The sequence below is a fragment of the Balaenoptera physalus genome, assembly GCF_965194825.1.
Source record: "Balaenoptera physalus genome assembly, chromosome: 3".
Taxonomy (NCBI): domain Eukaryota; kingdom Metazoa; phylum Chordata; class Mammalia; order Artiodactyla; family Balaenopteridae; genus Balaenoptera; species Balaenoptera physalus.
The window spans coordinates 75,399,661-75,418,807 of NC_138890.1; the positions used below are offsets into that span (position 1 = coordinate 75,399,661).

At 35.3% G+C, this 19,147-nt stretch overlaps 1 protein-coding gene across 9 annotated transcripts in view; it reads right to left on the bottom strand.

Moving 5' to 3' along the window:
- CSNK1G3 (casein kinase 1 gamma 3) overlaps positions 1-19,147 on the bottom strand; it is a 127,750-nt gene that overhangs the window by 59,167 nt on the left and 49,436 nt on the right. For all 9 annotated transcript variants that reach the window (XM_082457899.1, XM_082457898.1, XM_082457897.1 and 6 more), the window contains exon 4: positions 10,664-10,733. In XM_082457899.1, coding sequence (XP_082314025.1) covers positions 10,664-10,733 — 70 coding nt within the window. The remainder of the gene's footprint in view (positions 1-10,663; positions 10,734-19,147) is intronic.

Below are 19,147 nucleotides of genomic sequence, written 5' to 3' on the forward strand. Positions count from 1 at the left end.
GTATTTCATATAAGCCAACTCATTGTTGAGAGAATTACTGTGTACCTAACATGTATATTCAATCAAGCTATACACATAATATAACTTTGGGTTTCTAAAATAACACCAAGAAAAAGATCAATAAAGGGACAAATGAGAACTGCTTCAATTTTCTCCAAAACTTCCTTTCTTTAATGGTTTCAAAGTGTCTCAAAAATATTTATCTCTACCTTACCCAAGATGGCTACACCACTAATTTTCAGTGATGCTTATCAGCATCCCCAATATTCAAGTCAAGTATATTTTTTCCCAAGAAAAGCTCAAGAATTGGCAAGAATACAAAATTCACATATTGTATGAAAATACAATCTCACCATCACTCTCCCAAAATTAATTTAATTGAACACTTCATTTTATATTTCAGCATTCCACTTAAGTAGCAAAACAACATTAATTAATTAAAGTCACAAAATAACACTTGGAGGTCTAATACTCTCAATACTGCTTGGTACTTCAGTTCCTTATAGGTGGGCAACAGTTAAGCATGTTATTAAAAGAAATATTATCATGATGTTTCTTTCCATTTTCAGGTCCAGTATTGTTCATGTAGGAAGGATTAGAACAACAGTATTAACATTCTTAACAGGAAATTTAAACTCTACAGATTTGGTCAAGAAAAACTAAAATCTGGGACTTCCCTGGTGGTCCAGTGGTTAAGAATCCATCTTGCAATGTAGGGGACGCTGGTTCGATCCCTGGTCGGGGAACGAAGATCCCACATGCTGCGGGGCAACTAAGCCTGTACGCCACAAATAGAGAGCCCAAGTTCCACACTACAGAGCCCATGTGCTCCGGAGCCCATGTGCCACAACTAGAGAGAAGCCTGCACACCGCAACGAAAGACCCCATGTGCTGCAGCAACTAAGACCATTAAAAAAAGAAAGAAAGAAAAACTAAAATCTGATTAGAAATAACTAAGTACAGAATTATCACATAGGCTATGTTCTTTTCCAAGGAAGTTTTGCTTTCAGGCATTCTTAACCTTTAGAACAAATGTTTATACTTCTAGCTCAGCAGTTCTCAACACATGGTCTGGAGACACTTAGGGACAGGGGTAGGTGGTCCATGAGACTCTCTCAGGAGGGCAGTGACATCAAAATTATTTTTATAATAACACCAAGATGTTATTTACCTTTTTCACTCTCATTCTCTCACAAGTGAAAGTCAAGTTTTCCAGAGGCTATGTGAATGTGACATGGCAATGGATTGAAGGCAGAATCCATTGTTTTTTATTAAGCCATATATTAAAGAGATGTGCAAAACATGTAAAACAAGGCCACTTTTCTCACATTTTTTTAAATTTGGAAAATAGCATCAGTTGTGATTTTAAAATACTATTGTTGTTATTTTAAAATGAATTAATATAGCAATATTTTTATATTTGTTTTAATTTCTCATATGGTAAATATCAATAGCTATAACCCACAATAACAAAAGCCCTCTGGGATCCTCAAAAAGTTTTAGGAGTCTAAAAGGATCATGAGACCCAAAAGTTTGAGAATTACTGTTCTGTCTGATTAGGAAGCCCTAATATGAACAAATAGGTGCAATGAGTTCCAGACTTGGTAACAGTCATTCCATTAAAACACCATATCACCCACATTTAGTAGTAATATTCTAGCAATTAACCCCAAATAAAAGGAAAAGCCACCCCACTGTAAAACAGAAGAAAAGAGTCCTTTCAGTGATAATTCTATATGTACACATTTAAAAATTAGTCTTAATTTCAAAGAACATTAAAAATAATATCACCTACAAACAAGTAATGTTTATTACAATATATGGAATATTGAATAAATATTATATATTATATACTATTCAGTTACTATCCTCTTTAGGCATAAACAGTTAAGAAAAAATGGATTCTCTCTTACCACTTTTACCCTCAATCTGCAAGCTTACAAATCTGTTCTTCTCACAATATGCTTCTTTATATTTAAATCAAAAATAAAAATAAAACATGAAATCATATTATTTTTCAAGGCTTTATACTTCTTATGATTACATAAGGAATTACAAAAATGATGCTGTATTTCAGAAAATTAAGTCCTTCATCACCATTTAGTTATACCCTATTCAAAAATAAGGTCTGTTTTTTATGTAAGATTATTGTGTGATTAATTAATCACTGAAAATATTAATAGTATAATTACCACACAACATAAACTATCCTAATACCTGGACCATATAAACCAAATTGAAACCACTATCTGTTAACCTTTCCTTCTTATATTGATAATGCATAGCATTCTTTAAACACACACATTCTCCATAAACTACAAATTTAACAGAAAAACTTTGTACACTTCTATCCAACAGTACCAATATACATATTCACATATAAATTAGTAAAAGTTTAGCAATGCATAACTTATAGAAATTCCCATACAGAAAGGCCTCTATAAAGAGACAGAAATATTACATATACTTAAGATGTCTTCTAAATGCAATTAAGCTAATACAGAAAAAGGAAGTCTAAGAAGCTGCTACATAAACTGTTGGTTATTTAGGCTGAAATAAGTCTACACTAACCACCACCTCACCTGTATAGTATTCTTCATTATTTTTGTTAATACCAAAATATAATAGGTAATGTTCTAATTATTTTATTCACTTAACTTTCATGGTTTTGACAATATTTTCTTTCTTTTTTCTCAAAAAGACACTTATAAGATATACAGAAAGAGTAGAATTTCTTAAATTCTTAAAACATGGTCAGAGAAACTCTAATCTGGCAACTTAATGAATAAAAGAAATTTTAGAAATTATTTAATGCATATACCCACGTTTAAAAGGCTTATACTATTACCTACAACCTTTCTCCAAACAGTATGATAAAGTGTTCATACAATATGGAATCAACAAAGCCCACTTAGCTAGGAGACAGGGCTAAATAAACCAATAAACAAGACATAAACCAAGAAGCCAGAAGGGTCAGTATAAAGAATGAAGAGAAGTTTTTCTAATTCTTCGAAGACATTACTATGACGAGTGTTAATTTTAGAAACAGCCACTGCTGCTATTATCAAATTATTCTTTAAAAGTACAAAATTATTCTTTAGAACTACATAGTTCAGGCAACATCAAAAAGTCAAGCCGTGCTCACTTCGACAGCACATATACTAAAATTGGAACGATACAGAGAAGATTAGCATGGCCCCTGTGCAAGGATGACACGCAAATTCATGAAGCGTTCCATATTTTTATACACAAAAATAAACTCAAAATGGATTAAAGACCTAAATGTAAGGCCAGACACTATCAAACTCTTAGAGGAAAACACAGGCAGAACACTCTATGACATAAATCACAGCAAGATCCTTTTTGACCCAGCTCCTAGAGAAATGGAAATAAAAACAAAAATAAACAAATGAGACCTAATGAAATTTAAAAGGTTTTGCACAGCAAAGGAAACCATAAACAAGACCAAAAGACAACCCTCAGAATTTGAAAAAATATTTGCAAATGAAGCAACTGACAAAGGATTAATCTCCAAAACATACAAGCAACTCATGCAGCTCGCTATCAAAAAAACAAACAAACCAATCCAAAAATGGGCAGAAGACCTAAACAGACATTTCTCCAAAGAAGATATACAGATTGCCAACAAACACATGAAAGAATGCTCAACATCATTAATCGTTAGAGAAATGCAAATCAAAACTACAATGAGGTATCGCCTCACACCGGTCAGAATGTCCATCATCAAAAAATCTACAGACAATAAATGCTGGAGAGGGTGTGGAGAAAAGGGAACCCTCTTGAACTGCTGGTGGGAATGTAAATTGATACAGCCACTATGGAGAACAGTATGGAGGTTCCTTAAAAAACGAAAAATAGAGCTACCATACGACCCAGCAATCCCACTACTGGGCATATACCCTGAGAAAACCATAATTCAAAAAGAGTCATGTACCACAATGTTCATTGCAGCTCTATTTACAATAGCCAGGACATGGAAGCAACCTAAGTGTCCATCAACAGATGAATGGATAAAGAAGATGTGGCACATATATATGATGGAATATTACTCAGCCATAAAAAGGAACGAAACTGAGTTATTTGTAGTGAGGTGGATGGACCTAGAGACTGTCATACAGAGTGAAGTTAAGTCAGAAAGAGAAAAACAAATACCGTATGCTAACACATATATATGGAATCTAAAACAAAAAAGAAAAAAAAATGGTCAGAAGAACCTAGGGGCAAGACGGGAATAAAGATGCAGACCTATGAGAGAATGGACTTGAGGATACGGGGAGGGGGAAGGGTAAGCTGGGACAAAGTGAGAGCGTGGCATGGACATATATACACTACCAAACGTAAAACAGATAGCTAGTGGGAAGCAGCCGCATAGCACAGGGAGATCAGCTTGGTGCTTTGTGGCCACCTAGAGGGGTGGGATAGGGAGGGTGGGAGGGCGGGAGATGCAAGAGGGAAGAGATATGGGGACATATGTATATGTATAACTGATTCACTTTGTTATAAAGCAGAAACTAACACACCATTGTAAAGCTATTATACTTCAATAAAGATGTTAAAAATAAATTAAAAAAAAAAGTCAAGCCACTCACTTGAGAAACAATTATTTAACAATTTAACATATGCATGGTCTCAAATAGTATATTTAATATCATTTCCATAGTTAGAGACCTTCCAAGAATAGTAATTTATGACAGGAAAAAAAAAAAGGTTATTTGACTTTCTGTGATGAAGTATCAGCTGATAAAGAAATTCCAAGGAATAAATGATTGCAAATTAGGTCAATATGGCCTACATAAACCATCTGATGTCAAGGAAATAATTTAAGACACAGAAGCATTATTCAGAATCACAGATCTTCAAAAAAATTTTCCCCATAAATTGCAAAATCTGTCCCATGCATTTTCATGAAGTGTCATATCAACAATTCAACTAAACTTTTTTTCAAATAAATAAAAAAAAAACTGAATTAATTCTAATAATTAAAACCTATGCTTCTCTAGAAAGTGATTATCTTTAGGCAGCTGAATTGTACAGTCAGTTAATTAAATAACTACCTGCATATGTCCTTGGTTTATCGTTTCTGATCATTTAAAAATTACTCATCACTGACTTTTTTTCCTTCTATTTCTGGACCTCTAAAATTAAATTTACCTAATCATAGGGTGATACAAATGATATTAATTAAAATAAATAAGTTTTTGAAATTACATGGTTATGTCTATTTGTCAAAAGTGGAATAAACTCAAAATGTAATAATATGATTTTACATAATATTAATATATCAAACTTTAAACATACGATCACAAAAGTTAACAAGCTATAAGAAATATTGGAGATTATGTACTGCAACTTCACATCTGATGATAGAAAACAGTCTACTATTCTCATTAAAGAATTTACCATTTCAACCATTTACCAAGGGCCTACAATTGTCAATCATTCTGCTCAGTTTCAAGGATAAAAATATGATTCTCACTGCCCTCAAAGAGTTCAAATTTTAATGGAGGAGAGAGACACAAGCAAATAGAAATATAATATGGTATGATGAAAGAAAAATGAAGATATATTCAAAATAATTTCAGGTCAAAGAAGAAGCTTTTTCTGGAATGAAACAGATACCAGAAAATGCATTGCAAAAGAGGAGACACTTTAGCTGGGGACTGAAGAAAGAAGAAATCATTGAGAAAGAAAGACAGTCCAGAAAGAAGAATACAGATATATGAAAATAATAAGATCTATTCAGAGAACACTAAGTTTAGTGCAACTAAAAAGTGGGTCAAGTAGAAAGAGAAAGAAATGTGGACTTTATACTAAATGACAAGTCTCTAAGAGGAATGGAGGGAAGAAGGAAGTGAGATGCACAAAAAGAAGCCCAATTCAAAAAAAAGGTGACAATGAAGACTGGGAGAAGAGAATGAAGTCAAGAGATCTCTTAAGAGACATAACTGACGGACCTTTTTGATGATTATCCCAAAAAGTCAAAATTAAAGGCAACTAACACTTTCAGCTTGAATGGGTGAGCCACTAATGGAACAAGATAATCCAGAAAAACAAACAGGTCTTTTGGAAGAGAGAGAAATCATTGGAAAAGTAAGGGGAAAGAAGATAGGGAGAGAAATTCTGGGTATATAGAATTGCTGATTCTAGTAGGGACATACATGTATGACTAGATTTTAAGAATGAAGGCTAGCATAAAGAATGGGAAATTATCCTTATATAGATAGTAATTACATCCTTTCCTTCCTCCCTCCTGTTACAAAAAAATCCAGGATCATAAAAATGAAAGCCACATACTAAAAACAGAAGGAAGAAGCTTAGAGTGAGCCTGATTGCTTACTTCTGTGTAGCCATATCAATCCTACAATTGTCTACTTCAGGACTCCTTGTTTATTTTTCCTCACATAACATTGCTTTACTTGTTTAAGTTACTACTGGCATGATTTTTGATACTGACAGTCAAATTTATTCCTACCCAATCCAGTGGTCATCATGGTTTTGCCTGTGTTCCTCTTCTCTTGACACTCTCTACACTCTCCTATGGGAGACCTCATCCATTCCCTTACCTTTAAAAACCACCTATGTGTTGATGACTCCCAAATCTAGATCTTCATTTTACTCAATAAATGCTGAGTGGATATTACAAAACAAGACCATCTGAAACATTAAATTTTTGCTATCAGGGAAAGTGATAATGGTATAAAACAATATTCTAATCCTATGGAAAGCTATAAATAATATAAAGAGTCAACCCTCATATGCACACTGCAGTAAAGCTGTACAGTCCTACTGTATATATGTAACAGATTCAGTGAACAAATAAGAGAGAAAAGTGAGATACTGCCAGGGAGGTTAGATAAGGAGAAAGACTTACAGGAGAATCAAAACCTAGAGAGTAGAATTAGATAAACTGTATATTATTGCCACAGATATCTCAGTAAATAATTCTAAATAAATCTGTTTTAATTTGTTTTTGCTGTGGCAAAATATAAATAGAAAATTTATCATTTTAACCATTTTTAAATGTACAGTTCAGTGGCATCAGGTATAGTCACATTGTTGTGCAACCACCACCACTATCCACCTCCAGAACTTTTTCATCATCCCAGACTGAAACTCTATAACCATTAAACAATATTTTCCCACTCCCCTCTCCTCTCAGCCCCTGGCAACCACCATTCTGCATTCCGTCTCTATGAATCTGACTACTCTGGGTACCTCAAAAAGTGGAAATCGCACAGCATTTGTCCCTTTGTGACTAGCTTACTTCATTTAGCATAATGTTCTCAAGGTTCATCTATATTGTAGCACGTGTCAGAATTTCCTTCCTTTTTAGGGCTGAATAATATTCCCTTCTATGTATATAACCACACTTTGTATATCCATTCAAAGTTGTTTCCACCTTTTGGCTATTGCAAATCACACTATGAACATGGGTGTACAACTATCTGTTTAAGTCCCTGCTTTCAGTTCTTTTATGCGTATAATTAGAAGTGGAATTGCTGGATCAAATGGTAATTCTATGTTTAATTTTTGAGGAACAGTCGTACTGTTTTCCACAGCAGCTGCAGCAATCCACATCCCCACCAGTAATGCACAAAGATTCCAATTTCTCCACATTCACACCAACACTAGTTGTTTACTGGTTTTTGGTTTGCTTTTCCTTTATTCAGTTAATAACAGCCACCCTAATGGGTGTGAAGTGGTATGTCTTTGTGGTTTTGACTTACATTTTCCTAATGATTAGTGATATTCAGCATCCTTTCATGTGCTTATTGGCCATCTGTATATCTATCTTCTTTAGAAAAATGTCTATTCAAGTTCTGTGCCCACTTTAAAGCTGGATTGTTTGTATTTTTGTTGTTGAGTTTTAGGACTTCTTTATATATTCTGAATATTGATAAAATATATCTATTTTTAAAAATTTATTTATTTTTGGTTGCACTGGGTCTTCATTGCTGTGCGCAGGCTCTCTTTAGTTGCGGAGAGCGGGGGCTAGTCTTTGTTGTGCTGCGCGGGCTTCTCATTGCGGTCGCTTCTCTTGTTGCGGAGCACGGGCTCTAGAGCGCAGGCTCCTTAGTTGTGGCGCACGGGCTTAGTTGCTCCGCAGCATGTGGCATCTTCCCGGACCAGGGCTCAAACCCATGTCTCCTGCACTGGCAGGTGGATTCTTAACCACTGTGCCACCAGGGAAGCCCAGTATATCTATTTTTAGAGAGAACACTAACAGGCAAGTTGCGACTTAAATGAAACTTACAATATCATAAAAGAATTATAGATTAAGTTACTATGAATGCCCCACTTATGATTAAGAGCAGTCTGAAAATACAATCCTTTCAAGTAGCAACTCCAAAAGCAAATCATTTTTAAGTCATCAGTCTCTCCTCAATAACAATCAAACACTCTTGTTTTTCTATAAAGCTCATACGAGTACTCAAAAATGTTTTTAAAATTCATGACTGATAAAAACACTAACAAGTAACTAAAATTCACATGATTCACATGAAACACTCAAAACTACACACACCTGTCAGAGCTTCAGAGCCACCATAACACACACCTTCAAGCAATAGCACTCATATTTCCATTTATGTAAGTGCTATGCCCTGGGGCACAGGGGAGCACCCTTACGTATAAATGGCGGTCCCTGCAGTCGTGGGGCACAACAGCCCTTTGGCATTCGAGTGCTAAGAGATGTATGTTCCACTTTATTATTGCTATCCCTGACATAAATTTTAAAGTTAAAAAAAGTAAAGAATATAATAATAAAAGTGCACCCTGGTATTCAATTCAATGACTCCCTAAACTCTAAATTAACTTATTCATTCTTATCCAATTAAAGTATTCAATCCTATTTTTCCAAATGATAGTTTTACTACTTAAGTAGATAGACCTCTTATTTTCATCTCCCCAGCATCCAATCTTCCCTCTTCTGGTAACACCCCAATTTCCCATTAGACAACACCTCTCCCCATTCTCAGTCCCTGAACTTCACAGGTAGTGCCTGAGATGAGTAAGTCTGGGCAATCAGATTCAGTGATTAAATCATTAGACACAAAATAAGACAGTAAGATTCAGTCCTAGAACTTTTTGCTGAAATTTTTAGTTAACAGATACTTTTAGAACTGCTAAGCTGGGCTGTTGGTAAGCACCTCTGCCGTCTCATAAGAAGGGCCAATCAGAGAACAAAGCTTACACACACACAAAAAGGCAGAGCATAAAGACAAACTCAAGAATGTCCCTGATGACAGTATTGCAATGTCTTATAGATAAGTCCTTTCCCTGAATTTACAGTACATGAGTCAATAAACTCCTTTTTTTTTTTTTTTCCACTTAGCTTCTCAGGGCTTTCTGTCACTTGCCAGTCCTAACTAATATGTATGGTTTCACATATAATTAGTTGTGTCCCCTTATCATTTACATCTCAGTTGTCAGTGATAATTTTGATAAGTCCTGGAGGCCTGTCTGTATCAGACTTAAACATGCACTATAGAACGTTTATAATGATAAAAACATTATTACAAAATGTCAACTTATTGTCTCCACAATGACTACTCATTCGGAAAGTATGCTCTTAGAAAAAAAAAGAATGCAAAACTGATAATGTATTAAAAAATGTACAACTCTAACAAGTAGAATGTAAACATGTGCTTACAAAAAAAACACATGAAAAAATTCCATTTTATTAAATCTGGGGAAACAAAATATCCCTACTTAATAAGAAACTGTGTGTATAAAATCATTACAGTTAGAATAGTAGTGAACAGAAAAAGTGGAGCTGAGAGAAACGTTAACATAAAGTAAATGCAATGTAAACTGGGAAATTTTCTCATTAGTTTTTTCCAATGGCACAAAATATCCATTCTCATTTAGAGTTTATGTAAAAATATATCTGTATTAATTTCCTACAGCCACTGTAATTACTACACACCTGTGGCTTAAAATAACAAAAATTTATTTTCTCACAGTTCTGGAGGCCAAACATTTGAAATCAGTTTCAACAGGCTGAATCAAGGAGGTTCTATAGGACAATCCTATACCAGGTTTCCATGGCTGCCAGCATTCCTTGGCTTATGGCTATATCACTCCAATCTTGGCCTCTGTAGGCACTTTGCCTTCTCCTCTTCTGTGTATGTAAATGGTTCCTCTGACTCTCTTTTACAAAGACATTTGTGACTGCATTTAGGGGCCACCCAGATAACCCAGAATAACCTCCTGATTTCAATATCCTTAACTTAATCATACCTGTGAAGTCTTTCTATAAGGTAACATTTACAGATTCCAGGGATTATGATATGGATATTTTTTATGCAGCCATTTTTCAGCCTACCACCATGTCGTAAGTCATTTCAATAACTATAATACCACCAAAAAGGCTAAGCATCTGGAAACAATATGCACCTTATATTCTCAAATTAAATTTTTTTACAATGTTCTCTACTTGTATTAGTACCAACACAAAAAGCTCCAAAAATGTCATATTTAGAATAAAAAGGGAAGACTCTAGTAAGAAAATATCTACTAAGCATTGCCTTAAGAAGTGATTAATATTACCTAAATTTAACATACTATTCTTTGAAACTATTGAGTTATTATCATGACAATCCATTTTATTACAAATTTAAAAATTAATATAAGACTTTACCTCCAGATCCTAACTGCTTGTAGAATCTGTATTCCAAATGTAGCTGTGGTGCTCTGGATTTCATGGGCTCCTAATTTAAAAAAAAAAAAGCAACAACAAAAAATATTTAAGTTATTAAAATATCACTAGGCCCTAATTCCGAATTTATAAATCTTGGTGTCAACTCTTTCTTTTTTTTTTTTTTTGGTATTCCAAGCATTGTTCCTTATAATATTTCAACTTCTTGCCTTGATTAAAATACAATCTGAGACAGAGTAAAATGGTGTTCAACAATTTCCAGAAATACATATACTATCCATACATATGAAAAGACCCACCTCAATAAAGCAAAATAATATTTAATATTTCAAACATTCAGAAGCATATGAATGCATTAGAAAAGGTCTTTAAAAGCTACATAATAAACCAGTAGTTAACTCAGGAGAGGGATCTAGGTTTGAGTAAGGTCAAAGGTGAAGTTTTAATTTCTGTTGATTTTTTTTTAAAGATCAACTATATATATATATATATATTTTTTTTAGACAGTACATATGGTCTGTTTTTGCTTCTTTCCAATAGAATACATTTGATCATATTTTTTTTATACAGCAGGTTCTCATTAGTCAACCATTTTGTACACATCAGTGTATACATGTCAATCCCAATCACCCAATTCATCACACCACCACCACCACCCCCCCGCTGCTTTCCCCCCTTGGTGCCCATATGTTTGTTCTCTATATCTGTGTCTCAATTTCTGCCCTGAAAACCGGTTCATCTGTACCATTTTTCTAGGTTCCACATATACGCGTTAATATACGATATTTGTTTTTCTCTTTCTGACTTACTTCACTCTGTATGACAGTCTCTACATCCATCCACGTCTCAACAAATGACCCAATTTCGTTCCTTTTTATGGCTGAGTAATATTCCATTGTATATATGTACCACATCCTCTTTATCCATTCATCTGTTGATGGGCATTTATGTTGCTTCCATGACCTGGCTATTGTAAATAGTGCTGCAATGAACATTGGGGTGCATGTGCCTTTTTTTTTTTTTCACTTTTTTTTTTAACATCTTTATTAGGGTATAACTGCTTTACAATGGTGTGTCAGTTTCTGCTTTATAACAAAGTGAATCAGTTATACATATACATATGTCCCCATATCTCTTCCCTCTTGCATCTCCCGCCCTCCCACCCTCCCTATCCCACCCCTCTAGGTGGCCACAAAGCACCAAGCTGATCTCCCTGTGCTATGCGGCTGCTTCCCACTAGCTATCTATTTTACGTTTGGTAGTGTATATATGTCCATGCCACGCTCTCACTTTGTCCCAGCTTACCCTTCCCCCTCCCCGTATCCTCAAGTCCATTCTCTAGTAGGTCTGCATCTTTATTCCCGTCTTGCCCCTAGGTTCTTCTGACCATTTTTTTTTTCTTTTTTCTTTTAGATTCCATACATATGTGTTAGCATACGGTATTTGTTTTTCTCTGTCTGACTTACTTCACTCTATATGACAGTCTCTAGGTCCATCCATCTCACTACAAATAACTCAGTTTCGTTCCCTTTTATGGCTAAGTAATATTCCATCATATATATGTGCCACATCTTCTTTATCCATTCATCTGTTGATGGACACTTGGGTTGCTTACATGTCCTGGTAAATAGAGCTGCAATGAACATTGTGGTACATGACTCTTTTTGAATTATGGTTTTCTCAGGGTATATGCCCAGTAGTGGGATTGCTGGGTAGTATAGTAGCTCTATTTTTAGTTTTTAAGGAACCTCCATACTGTTCTCCATAGTGGCTGTATCAATTTACATTCCCACCAACAGTGCAAGAGGGTTCCCTTTTCTCCACACCCTCTCCAGCATTTGTTGTTTGTAGATATTCTGATGAAGCCCATTCTAACTGGTGTGAGGTGATACCTCATTGTAGTTTTAATTTGCATTTTTCTAACAATTAGTGATGTTGAGCAGCTTTGCATATATGTGCTTCTTGGCCATCTGTATGTCTTCTTTGGAGAAATGTCTATTTAGGTCTTCTGCCATTTTTGGATTGGGTTGTTTGCTTTTTTAATATCAAGCTGCATGAGCTGTTTATATATTTTGGAGATTAATCCTTTGTCCGTTGATTCGTTTGCAAATATTTTCTCAAATTCTGAGGGTTGTCTTTTCGTCTTGTTTATGGTTTCCTTTGTTGTGCAAAAGCTTTTAAGTTTCATTAGGTCCAATTTGTTTATTTTTGTTTTTATTTCCATTACTCTAGGAGGTAGATCAAAAAAGATCTTGCTGTGATCTATGTCAAAGAGTGTTTTTCCTATGTTTTCCTCTAAGACTTTTATAGTGTCCGGTCTTACATTCAGTTCTCAAATCCATTTTGAGTTGATTTTGGTGTATGGTGTTAGGGAGTGTTCTAATTTCTTTCTTTTACATGTAGCTGTTCAGTTTTCCCAGCACCACTTATTCAAGACACTATTTTCTCTCCATTGTATATCCTTGCCTCCTTTGTCATAGATTAGTTGACCATAGGTGCGTGGGTTTACCTCTGGGCTTTCTATCTTGTTCCATTGATCTATGTTTCTGTTTTTGTGCCAGTACCATATTGTCTTGATTACTGTAGCTTTGTAGTATAGTCTGAAGACAGGGAGTCTGATTCCTCCAGCTCCGTTTTTCCCCCTCAAGACTGCTTTGGCTATTCGGGGTCTTCTGTGTCTCCATACAAATTTTAAGATTTTTTGTTCTAGCTCCGTAAAACATGCCATCCATAATCTGATAGGGATTGCATTGAATCTGTAGATTGCTTTGGGTAGTATAGTCATTTTCACAATATTGATTCTTCCAGTCCAAGAACATGGTATATCTCTCCACCTGTTGGTATCATCTTTAATTTCTTTCATCAGTGTCTTATAGTTTTCTGCATACAGGTCTTTTGTCTCCCTAGGTAGGTTTATTCCTAGGTATTTTATTCTTTTTGTTGCAATGCTAAATGGGAGTGTTTTCTTAATTTCACTTTCAGATTTTTCATCATTAGTGTATAGGAATGCAAGAGATTTCTGTGCATTAATTTTGTATCCTGCAACTTTACCAAATTCATTGATTAGCTCTAGTAGTTTTCTGGTGGCATCTTTAGGATTCTTGATGTATAGTATCATGTCATCTGCAAACAGTGACAGTTTTACTTCTTTTCCAATTTGGACTCCTTTTATTCCTTTTTCTTCTCTGACTGCCGAGGCTAGGACTTCCAAAACTATGTTGAATAATAGCGGTGAGAGTGGACATCCTTGTCTTGTTCCTGATCTTAGAGGAAATGCTTTCAGTTCTTCACCATCGAGAATGAGGTTTGTTGTGGGTCTGTCGTATATGGTCTTTATTATGTTGAGGTAGGTTCCCTCTATGCCCATTTTCTGGAGAGTTTTTATCATAAATGGGTGTTGAATTTTGTCAAAAGCCTTTTCTGCTTCTATTGAGATGATCATATGGTTTTTCTTCTTCAATTTGTTAAGATGGTGTATCACATTGATTGATTTGCGTATATTGAAGAATCCTTGCATCCCTGGGATAAATCCCACTTGATCATTGTGTATGATCCTTTTCACGTGCTGTTGGATTCTGTTTGCTAGTATTTTGCTGAGGATTTGTGCGTCTATATTCATCAGTGATATTGGTCTGTAATTTTCTTTTTTGTAGTATCTTTGTCTGATTTTGGTATCAGGGTGGTGGTGGCCTCATAGAATGAGTTTGGGAGTGTTCCTTCCTCTGCAATTTTTTGGAAGAGTTTGAGAAGGATGGGTGTTAGCTCTTCTCTAAATGTTCTATAGAATTCACCTGTGAAGCCATCTGGTCCTGGACTTTTGTTTGTTTAAAGATTTTTAATCACAGTTTCAATTTCATTACTTGTGATTGGTCTGTTCATATTCTCTATTTCTTCCTGGTTCAGTCTTGGAAGGTTATACCTTTCTAAGAGTTTGTCCATTTCTTCCATGTTGTCCATTTTATTGGCATAGAGTTGCTTGCAGTAGTCTCTTAGGATGTTTTGTATTTCTGTGGTGTTTGTTGTCACTTCTCCTTTTTCGTTTCTAATTTTATTGATTTGAGTCCTCTCCTTCTTTTTCTTGATGAGTCTGGCTAGTGGTTTATCAATTTTGTTTATCTTCTCAAAGACCCAGCTTTTAATTTTATTGATCTTTGCTATTTTTTTCTTTGTTTCTATTTCATTTATTTCTGCTCTGATCTTTATGATTTCTTTCCTTCTGCTAACTTTGGGTTTTGTTTGTTCTTCTTTCTCTAGTTCCTTTAGGTGTAAGGTTAGATTATTTATTTGAGATTTTTCTTGTTTCTTCAGGTAGGCTTGTATAGCTATAAACTTCCCTCTTAGAACTGCTTTTGCTCATCCCATAGGTTTTGGATTGTCATGTTTTCATTGTCATTTGTCTCTAGGTATTTTTTGATTTCCTCTTTGATTTCTTCAGTGATCTCTTGGTTATTTAGTATCGTAGTGTTTAGCCTCCATGTATTTGTGTTTTTTACGTTTTTTCCCCTGTAATTCATTTCTAATCTCATAGCATTGTGGTCAGAAAAGATGCTTGATATGATTTCAATTTTCTTAAATTTACTGAGGCTTGATTTGTGACCCAAGATGCGATCTATCCTGGAGAATGTTCCGTGCGCACTTGAGAAGAAAGTGTAATCTGCTGTTTTCGGATGGAATGTCCTATGAATATCAATTAGATCTATCTGGTGTATTGTGTCATTTAAAGCTTCTGTTTCCTTATTTACTTTCATTTTGGATGATCTGTCCATTGGTGTAAGTGAGGTGTTAAAGTCCCCCACTATTATTGTGTTACTGTCGATTTCCTCTTTTACAGCTGTTAGCAGTTGCCTTATGTATTGAGGTGCTCCTATGTTGGGTGCATATATATTTATAATTGTTATATCTTCTTCTTGGATTGATCCCTAGATCATTATGTAGTGTCCTTCCTTGTCTCTTGTGACATTCTTTATTTTAAAGTCTATTTTATCTGATATGAGTATTGCCACTCCAGCTTTCTTTTGATTTCCATTTGCATGGAATATCTTTTTCCATCCCCTCACTTTCAGTCTGTATGTGTCCCTAGGTCTGAAGTGGGTCTCTTGAAGGCAGCATATATATGGGTCTTGTTTATGTATCCATTCAGCAAGCCTGTGTCTTTTGGTTGGAGCATTTAATCCATTCACGTTTAAGGTAATTATCGATATGTATGTTCCTATGACCATTTTCTTAATTGTTTTGGGTTTGTTTTTGTAGGTCCTTTTCTTCCCTTGTGTTTCCCACTTATAGAAGTTTCTTTACCATTTGTTGTAGAGCTGGTTTGGTGGTGCTGAATTCTTTTAGCTTTTGTTTGTCTGTAAAGCTTTTGATTTCTCCATCGAATCTGAATGAGGTCCTTGCCGGGTAGAGTAGTCTTGGTTGTAGGTTCTTCCCTTTCATCACTTTAAGTATATCATGCCACTCCCTTCTGGCTTGTAGAGTTTCTGCTGAGAAATCAGCTGTTAACCTTATGGGAGTTCCCTTCTATGTTATTTGTCGTTTTTCCCTTGCTGCTTTCAATAATTTTTCTTTGTCTTTAATTTTTGCAATTTGAATACTATGTGCCTCGGCATGTTTCTCCTTGGGTTTATCCTGTATGGGACTCGCTGTGCTTCCTGGACTTGGGTGGCTATTTCCTTTCCCATGTTAGGGAAGTTTTCGACTATAATCTCCTCAAATATTTTCTCGGGTCCTCTCTCTCTCTCTTCTCCTTCTGGGACCCCTATAATGCTAATGTTGTTGCGTTTAACGTTGTCCCAGAGGTCTCTTAGGCTGTCTTCATTTCTTTTCATTCTTTTTTCTTTAGTCTGTTCCACAGCAGTGAATTCCACCATTCTGTCTTCCAGGTCACTTATCCGTTCTTCTGCCTCAGTTATTCTGCTATTGATTCCTTCTAGTGTAGTTTTCATTTCCGTTATTGTATTGTTCATCTCTGTTTGTTTGTTCTTTAATTCTTCTAGGTCTTTGTTAAACATTTCTTGCATCTTCTCAATCTTTGCCTCCCTTCTTTTTCCGAGGTCCTGGATCATCTTCACTATCATTATTCTGAATTCTTTTTCTGGAAGGTTGCCTACCTCCACTTCATTGAGTTGTTTTTCTGGGGTTTTATCTTGTTCCTTCATCTGGTACATAGCCCTCTGCCTTTTCATCTTGTCTATCTTTCTGTGAATATGGTTTTTGTTCCACAGGCTGCAGGATTGTAGTTTTTCTTGCTTCTGCTCTCTGTCCTCTGGTGGATGAGGCTATCTAAGAGGCTTGTGCGGTTTTCATGATGGGAGGGACTCTCAACTCTTATGTAATGTAATACTCTATCAGTCATCTTTGTCTCCCTAAGGTTAAATCCAGATAGTCAACTTTAAGCGCAGTGTAAAATAAATTAATGCCATAAATGTACACAAGGTTAAGTGGCTATTAGATCAAGCATTAGGGAAATCTGTGTTTGACTCTTTGACCCTGAAGAAGAGTATACTGTGAACATTCATGACTAGAATGGTGGCCCTGATTCTACTTCTCCTGTTCCCAGGAATTCACCTCTAAACTATATATTTCTAATGTAAAGAGAAGTAAGAAATTACAAAAAAGTAAGAAAGAACAAAGACGGAGATAGGAAAATTCTGATAGTAGCAACAATATATATTTTTTTAATTTTTAGCTGGAGTACAGCTTACAATAAAACACACAGTTCCTAAGTATTAGGCCCATGAGCTTTGTAAATTGTATATATCCCTGAAACCACCATCTCAAAAAACCTTTAGCCTCTAAAGTTTAGAGCATTTCAATCACCCTTCTCTCAGAGATGATCACTTTTGGACTTCTATCACCTTTGGGTTTGTTTTGTCCGTTGTTGGATTTCATACAAATGACATTATACAATATATGTTTTATATGTATGTGTCTGGCTTTTTTCATTCAACATAATGTTTTTGAGATTTTTACACACACACACACACACACACACACACACACACAGAACATAAACAGAAGCAAAATAGATTTAACATGTAAGAAATAATAAATGTGTGAAAATATTTGCAGGTAACAAAACTATAATCAAGTAATAACACAGGAAAATTGAACAAGATTCAACAGGAAAGTACAGCAAGCTAACAAAATTTAAACAAAACCAACAAAACTTCAAGAAGTACAAAAAAACTACAATAACAAAATTTAAAACTAATCTACCAGCACATTAACACAACAGAAAAGAGAATTTGGAAACTGGGAGATAGAAAAATGTCTAAAGAATGAGAAAATTTTGTAGACTGCATCTATATAAAGTATACAAAATACATTATGAAGGAAGAAAAATAGAAAATATAGGAAAAAGATTAGAGTTCTGGACAATATAATGAGAAGGTCTAATATGCATTTGATAAGTGTCTCGAGAGAAAAGTGAGCAGAGGGAATAACTGAAGAAATAAATGCAAGAACTGATGAAAGATAAACCAGAGATTCAAGAGGAATGTGAATCCCAAACAGAATACCTAAAACATTTATACTAAGATATATCGTAGTGAAAGAACCAACGACAAAGACTTCAGATAAAGAACCTGTAAAATCCCAGTGGAACAATTATAATCATAAAGATTATTATAAGAGAAAACAATCAACTTAGTTCTTGAGAGGCAGAATGGTAGGGTACAACTCTAGTTAAAAGCACAGGCACTGAAACTAAATTGTATTGGGTTTGAATTCTAAATTCACTACTTACTAGCTGTTGTAGAGACTCTGGCAAGTTACTTAATCTTTTTGTACTTTTCAGTTCCCTCATCTACGAAAGAGGGATAGAATATTCTTTCTCATTTTGTTTATATACACATATATATGACTTAAAATAGCACCTTCCACATAGTGGAATTCTTCAGTTAACTATATAAAAGTATATAACCATAAGATATAATAAAAGATGCCCACTCAGGAAATCACAAGTAAAATTAAATACATAACTGGGCTTCCCTGGTGGCGCAGTGGTTGAGAGTCTGCCTGCTAGTGTGGGGGGGCGCGGGTTCGAGCCCTGGTCTGGGAGGATCCCACATGCTGCGGAGCAACTAGGCCCGTGAGCCACAACTACTGAGCCTGCGCGTCTGGAGCCTGTGCTCCACAACAAGAGAGGCCGCGATAGTGAGAGGCCCGCGCACCGCGATGAAGAGTGGCCCCCGCTTGCCGCAACTAGAGAAAGCCCACGCGCAGAAACGAAGACCCAACACAACCAAAAATAAATAAATAAATAAAATAATAAAAAAAAAATACATAACTTATTCAATCACTAATATTCCGTAGGTAAAAACAGAAACTCAGATCTAACTTAGTTGAGTCAGTTCAACTTGATTCCAATACTTTACTAGCAGTAAAATTTTATTGTGCCACCATATAACAAAAGTCACCTCACCACAGGATGAATTTTTCATTATTCATGAACGACGGGTTACTATA